Source organism: Merops nubicus, unplaced genomic scaffold (genome assembly GCF_000691845.1).
Source record: "Merops nubicus isolate BGI_N331 unplaced genomic scaffold, ASM69184v1 scaffold8993, whole genome shotgun sequence".
In the NCBI taxonomy this organism is placed as follows: domain Eukaryota; kingdom Metazoa; phylum Chordata; class Aves; order Coraciiformes; family Meropidae; genus Merops; species Merops nubicus.
Window position 1 is genome coordinate 33984 of NW_008599538.1, and position 7134 is coordinate 41117.

Consider the following 7134-nt stretch of genomic DNA (forward strand, 5'->3'; position numbering starts at 1 on the left):
AATGACATTACTTGTAACTGTTTATGGGACAAAAAAAAATTCCAACTGGCCCATATAACAAATGAAACTCAACTACAAAAATGTAATGCTATTTATTCACACAGCTGCCAGCAAACTCACATGCACCATGAGTCATTCCAGATGTGGATAAAAACAAAGTCTGTCTGTGAAAGTAAGTTTCCTGATCCCGAGGAGACTTGGTTTGGGAGAGGAGCTGCACACTGACTTCAGCTGTACTCGGAACAGACAGGTTCTCCTTCAAAGGGGGAGGGGGAGAAGAAAAGCCATTTATTTATTCCTGAAAAGAAAGGAGGTAGGAAATTGAAAAGCTAATACACAGCTAGACTCATTTATTTTAAAGAGAAGGATGCTTTGGAAGACTTTGCTGCTGCTGCTGTTCTATTACAGTGTTCATGCCACTGTGACCCACAGATGGAGTAGAGGTAAGATTTAAACATAACAAACTATTTAAGAGAGAAATTTGTTTGTAGATGTGGTCTGAAATTGTTCCTTTATACATATGTGTATATAAACACAATTTGTTCCTCTCAGGTCTGGAATTCTTTTTCTCCATTAAAAAGGAGGTCAGCTAAATAATTGTATAGACTAATAGAAAAACACACATGCATAAATTCATAAAGGTAGAATTACATATGTGTTTTATTATAATACAAATATATATATATATTAAAAAAGAAACAAACAAACAAACAAACAAAACAAAAAAAAAAAAAACAACCAAGAAACAAAACTATATTCTTTTCTCACATTTTCCTTTCTCTCTCCTTTTCCTTTTATGGCTGCATTAACAAGAATTACAGGTCATGAAACCTTAAAACAAAATCCTTTGCAGTGACAGGCAGCACAATGATCTGTTCCACCAGGCAAATACCCAGTAATGGCAACCACAACAGAGCCTGGATTGTGCCTTTGACCCTGTCCTGACAGAGTGCTACAAGTAACAGAGAAAGCTACCTGTAGTGTTATCAGGCTTCTACCAATATGACAATATGTAGCTGTCACATATTTGTCACATATTTGCATTCGTGTGTGTGACAGTAACACATGGGGTGGTTTGGAACTACTGGATAGCATAGCAGATGCTTGCTTAAAAGCTAGCGGTGATGTCCTTTCCCTTTTCTGTTTTATTCTCTCTGGTATTTGGCAGGGGTTTGGCAGCTGCTGGAAGTGGAGAAAGGAAACACCTCCCAAAAGATTTCTTTGGTTCTGACATTGGAATCCACACATATTTAAAGGAACCAGAGACCGTTAAACCAAACACTCAGATGCTCCCCCACCCACCCCAAACTCCCATGTCTTCCTCATTATAGTTGGTTCATTTCTAGTCTGCTGTTTGGCTTTGGTTTTGTAGGGCAAATGGCTGAATGAAGCAATGAAGAGCAATGCAATTCTGTTAACGTTGTATGAATCTCTTTATTGTTCCCTGCCGTTATTGGGGGCTCACTGGCAGGGCCTTGACCTGGGAATCAGAATGGCAAATGTTTTCCTCAGCTTTTCCATCAGCCTCTTAGATGATACCTCATGAGCCATTACATTATACCTGCATGTACTGTAGTTTTCTCTTACAGTAACATAGAGGTAGTGACACCAACTGTCATCATAAAGTCCCTTAATTCTGTAGATAAGAGTGTGTGTTGCTAGGAATGATGCATGAAAACATGAGGAAATCAGAACTAGATCTGCAAATATGAAAAAAAATAAATAAAAAAAAAACAACAACCGTACCTTTTGGAAGAATGAGGTCACCTTACTTATGAAGTGGAAAAAAAAAAAAAAAAAAAAGTTCATTTCCTTGGAATAATCGCTACACAACTTAAGGATACTCTTTGCTTTTGTTAGCACTCTTATTTTAATAAACAGCAACAACAACAACTCTAAAAGGAATCCATACAACTATTAAAGCCCAATTTTAATCACTTAATCTTTAAAGGAAGAGATCAGAACTCTATTGTGCCTTTTGGGAAAGCAGATTGTTTTTAACCTCGAAGCCCTACAGTTTGTTTTTGGAGATTTCAGAGGGAAGAGAAGGTTTATTACTTGTTGTGATAAGGAGTTCAGTTCTCACAAATATTGTATATAGGCTTCTGCTGAGTAGGGAACTAAATTTATTCTCTGCAGCTGCTGAGACTATTCAGCTCCAAGTATGTTTTAGAGGCATGACTCCTTCAACAATAGCTACTCTCAGAGAACTTCCATTCCTCTAAACTATGTATCAGCCCAACCAATCCCATCTTCATCTGCAGAATCTAGAGGGCCAAAGCACCATCCTAATTTTTTAATTGCTTAGAAACCTAAGATGAAAATTGAGTACCAAGGCACAACACACCCTGCCATGCACTCAGAGCTCTTTCCTCCCTCCACAAACGGCAACTGGCTTTTGGATGGGTTAAACCTCAGTCATTTAAGAATTATCCAGTTCCTGAACTGAGTTTTGCAATGGAAAAGCAGCATCTGGTCTGATGGAAATGAAAGACAGATCTGCCTCTCTATGTTGACTAGTAGTTCAGATTGTTTACAAGACAGTAGAACAGAAGGTCCTGCTTTACTTACCAACAATTGTTGTTTGCAATAGAAATGAACAGTCAATATTGGATAAGACATGTTCAGTGGACACTGGCACAGACCTGGAGGTCCAGCCCTTGTAACCAAATATTTAAGCTTTGGCTCAAGAAAGAAATCAGACATGAGGAAAGCTGAACATATTTATGGTGACTGGTGAGTGGGAACTCCAGACTACCACCTCCCTTCTTCCTTTGCTTTTACAAGCATCAATGAATGGAAAAACAAGCATTTCTGGCAAGAAAGCTGAACTTTTTTTTTTTTTTTGGTCTCCCTCAACCATTTGCATTAAAAATCTCACACACTCTTCAGCCTGCTTTGATCCAGCTGTGGACATCGGTGCAGAAGTCACAGGAAAAGCTTGATCTTTAGGATGAACATATTCAGAATAATAAATAAAAGTTCTTTAGTGGTAATTAAATTATTTGCTTATAACCATTGCAGGTTTCCTTGAGCCTCTTGTAGGCTTAGGTGCATGGTATCATCCTCTCAGTTTTTGTGAAGAACCCATCTAGAGAGAAAAGGTAATGTTAGGTCTCTATTGAGCAATATTGCTTATGTGACAGTAAAGGTGAGGTCATATTAATTTCTGAAGATGTCAAATAAGAATTCCAGGTCTTAAGAGATACTTTTGCTGGAGAAATCAAGGAACAAATCCAGTTCTTTGATAACAAAATTAAACAAAAAATAGCATGCTGCTTTTGTAACCAGAGACAGTGTCACTGCTTGCCACCAAGTTGCTTCCATCAAACTGCTCTGATGAATACCAATACATTGGAGAGAAGATCTTAGCTTCAGATCTGCATTATAAGAATTACCTGTTCCCTGAGGAGAAACCTGAAGGCAATTCTTACTAGTACATTTCATCTGAGCTAGATGTACTTTATTTGCTCTAAGACCTTCCTGATTTAAATAAACAGCACACTTGCTACGTGGTTGCTCAGGGAGTGAAGATGCACTAGGATTTCTTGTGGTTGTGGCTTCTTGGACAGTGGGGAAGCAGCAGCAACAATAAGTTCACCCTTCAGTGGAGGATGGAAAAGGAGATATTCAAAGACACAAAATAAGAAGGTAAAACTCTTTTCATCCATCAGTGAAAAAAGGATGTATTACCTATACTCCCACCACTGGGTTTTCATACTTTTGAGGAATAGCTGTGCCTTCTAGACCTCAAATGCAGTATTACAGTTTTACTCAGATCTATTGGGTCCACATGCATTATTTTGTGCCCAGTCTTTAGTGCTTGGTGAAGGTCACATGGTTGTCCTATAACAGTAGGGCAACAGTTTGTTTTCCTTAGAGGTTTTCTGCAGAAGGAATTACTTGGAAGAACAGAAGGCCCATCCTCCTTGATTTCCCCACAACACTGCAAACTTTTAATATTTCTTTAGTGTTGTGGCAACTGAGTCTTTGAGTTCGATGGAACAGCTGCTAGATGAGCTACTTTTGCAGGCTGCTTCTGTTTGTGGGTTTAGCTACAACAGGCTGGTAGTTCTCCAGTGCCAGGAGAGAGAGAACCACATAGAGGAGAAAGAGAGACTAGCAATTGCTAGAAAACCAGCTGTGCCTTTTATAAAGAAGTGGTGTCTAATATATTCTGTACTCTGTGATCATTTGCTGCATACCAGGCTGCTGGTGATTTTGCCATGTGGGCAAAAGATTTGTGCCTGCCCACACCTTTTGACCTTTATTTGCCTCACTGATATTGCATCCTTACAGCCAAGCACTTGCTTCTCTCCCACCTGATATTGCATCCTTACAGCCAGGCACTTGCTTCTCGAGCAGCTTCTTGGACTCCACTGCTGACAGCAACACTTATTTGACAGTTTTGGCCTGAGACAGCATGAGCAAAGGCAACGTGGCCTGAACACAGCATGTAATTACAACACAAATGGTCAAACACATATACACATATATGCCCAGCAGGTCTCGAGTATACCAAGCTATTGTCTTTGGCTTATTTAAGACATGCTGAGGTTTTCAAAGATTTGGTCCAAAGATAAAAAGAAATTACATGAGCTAGACTGGCTTCAAGAACTTGTTAAAATGCAACATCTGTTTAATTTCCTTAAATTTCAATAATGCTATTGTTAAACGATTCATAAAATATGTAGTGGACATAAAAAAATAAAAGATATGAAATATTATGAAACAAAGCCAAGTCTGTCTAAGCCTGGCTGAGTAAATAATGTTTCTTCTTATGAAGAAAATGCAGTATTTCCCTTTTCTATGGCTCCCGTGTGACCATTTGGAAAACAGCCTCAGCTGCCCCAACTTCTGTTTATTGGACCTATTCCAGTGACCTCACTGGAGCTGCAAAAGGCTTGACTGATCTGCTGCAGAAGTTTTTTCCAACTATCCTGATTCTCTTTTGTAAGCTTGTACTAGTTCCTGGGAATGGATGTTTGTAAGCTAGAGCCTGATGTGAATTATTATTGCATCAAGTATCACAACTCTACCTGTAAAGAGTAGAAGGCATTGTCTGAAGGGCAGTCAGAGATTGAAATTCAAAGGAATTAGCTTTGCAGCTAGATGACCTGAAGAAGGCAATTTATATACTTATATTTTTACTTCCTGAATTCCTTTACAAAGACCTGTGTATAAGAGATGAATAAAAATGTATGTCATAGACCTAAAAATAGATCCTTAAAAAAAACAATTGTCCTACACTGTAAGTAGTAGGAAGGAGGCATTAGAAGAATATTTTCTGCCCTTTAAAAATTAGAAGAAAGCAAAGACAAAAAAAAATTTTTTAAGCATATCTGAAAAAAAATTGAGAATTAATGAACTAAGGAGGCAAGTAGGATATCTGCATGGCACAATGGTGTGTGGAGCAGAGAATATAGATCCAGCACCAAGGGAATCTGCCTGTCTTGCCCATCACAGGACAGTGCAGAGACTCTAACTGGTATCCTAGCAAGGTGTGGTAGTCATGTGCATGGCACGTGCCCAAGGGAATGAGCTCTGCCTTTCAACGGGGAACACCTGGTCGCATCCAGTGTCACACTAACGTAGTCCTATTGCTTCTGTCTTGGATATCTCTGCCCTATGCTTTGCTGTGTGGCACAGACAGGGCCCTCCCCTTCCTTGTGGCGGATTCCTGGGGCACCAGCTGTGGTGGCAGTCTGTAACTATTAAACAAAGTGCTACTGCAGGAAGAGCAGAGAGAAGACTGAAGAAGGGGCTGAAATGGAGTTAGTTATTAGTAGATGGGAAAGCCGCTTGGTGTTGTGAAAAGTAGCTAAAATATAATAGTCTCTGAATGGATTTAAACTGTGTAGGATAAATATCCAGTGGGGTAGGTCTGATACTGTATTCAAAATCCTTTCTAACATGTTCTGATTCTCCAAATTCTCCTTTAGGGGCAAACTTTATTAATTTAACCTGCACGGAGAATGAACCCTGAATCAGAATTCACAGTGGATACCTGAAAGATATACAAAGGATGCTTTAAGAAAATAAAAGTTTCTAATCTCTTCTAGGCAATGATGCTAAACTGTGATAAGATCAGAGGGAGGATAGATTACAGAAACCGCCACATTTTAGTTCAGATCACAGATGGATATTGTACGCTATAAAAGCAGTCATGCTGTTAGCAAGGAAGGATCTAAGTGATTCTGAGGCTCTTTTCACCACAGGAAGCAGCCCAAAATTGGCTAAAGCTTACAGCACATACAGTCATAAACTGTCAGAATTAAAAGTTAAAAAGATAAAGGAGCTTGACAATTTTGAGGAAATCTGTGTAAGCAACAAGAGGAAGATACATGAGGTAAATCTGCTTTCCCTTTGATATGTGCTAGACTAAATGAGAAATATAAGCACAGAGTAGTAGACTCTCTGATCCAATTCCATACTAGTACCAGGGACTGGCAAGTCAGTAAGACACTTGTTGCCACTTTGGTAATTTCTTTTTAGGATTCTTGCAAGCTGTAGTGTCCCATTTATTTACCTCAGTCGCAGGTATAGAACAGTCATGGGATCCAGATCAGTTTGTACAAGGGTCCTCATGTCCCAACCAAAGCCCACTTCTGAAGCAACTCCTGCTGCAGCTCAAATCCTTCCTTACACTTTCCCATGGAAACAGCTCCCTTCACCTCACCTTTAACAACTGCCTCACTGCTCTCAATGCATGCTACCTCCATGTTCCCTTTCATAGGCAAAGCAGCTTTGCTAGGAATGAAATAATGCATGCACATATACAAAGACTGTAGAGCACTCTGTGAGTCCCCTCCTGATTATCTTATACTCGACTGCCTGGCACAGAGACTCTACTGGTACCTGGCATTATACAAACATGCAGAGTTAAAAAAAAAAAAAAAAAAAAGCATTATCTTTCCTTCTCCAAAGAACTATCAGTGTAATTAAGGAGAAGAAATGTTAGCATCCGTTTTCATTGTGAGGCAGAGTAATTAAATCACTTGCCCCAGGTCTCTTCAGCATGACTGTGTGCATGTAGTCCTATTTGTTGTTAATAGTGGTGGGTTTTTATTTATTCTGTTTCTGAAGCACAAAGTGCTTTCTTGTTTTCTTGGGGTAGATTGTGTCAGATTCAGC

General features: G+C 39.3%; 1 protein-coding gene across 1 annotated transcript in view; it reads left to right on the plus strand.

Moving 5' to 3' along the window:
• The first annotated feature begins 270 nt into the window (after positions 1 to 270).
• The window catches only part of FAM180A (family with sequence similarity 180, member A), a 27808-nt gene continuing 20944 nt past the window's right edge, over positions 271 to 7134 (plus strand). The window contains exon 1 of the mRNA XM_008937414.1: positions 271 to 443. Coding sequence (XP_008935662.1) covers positions 368 to 443 — 76 coding nt within the window. The 5' untranslated portion in view covers positions 271 to 367. The remainder of the gene's footprint in view (positions 444 to 7134) is intronic.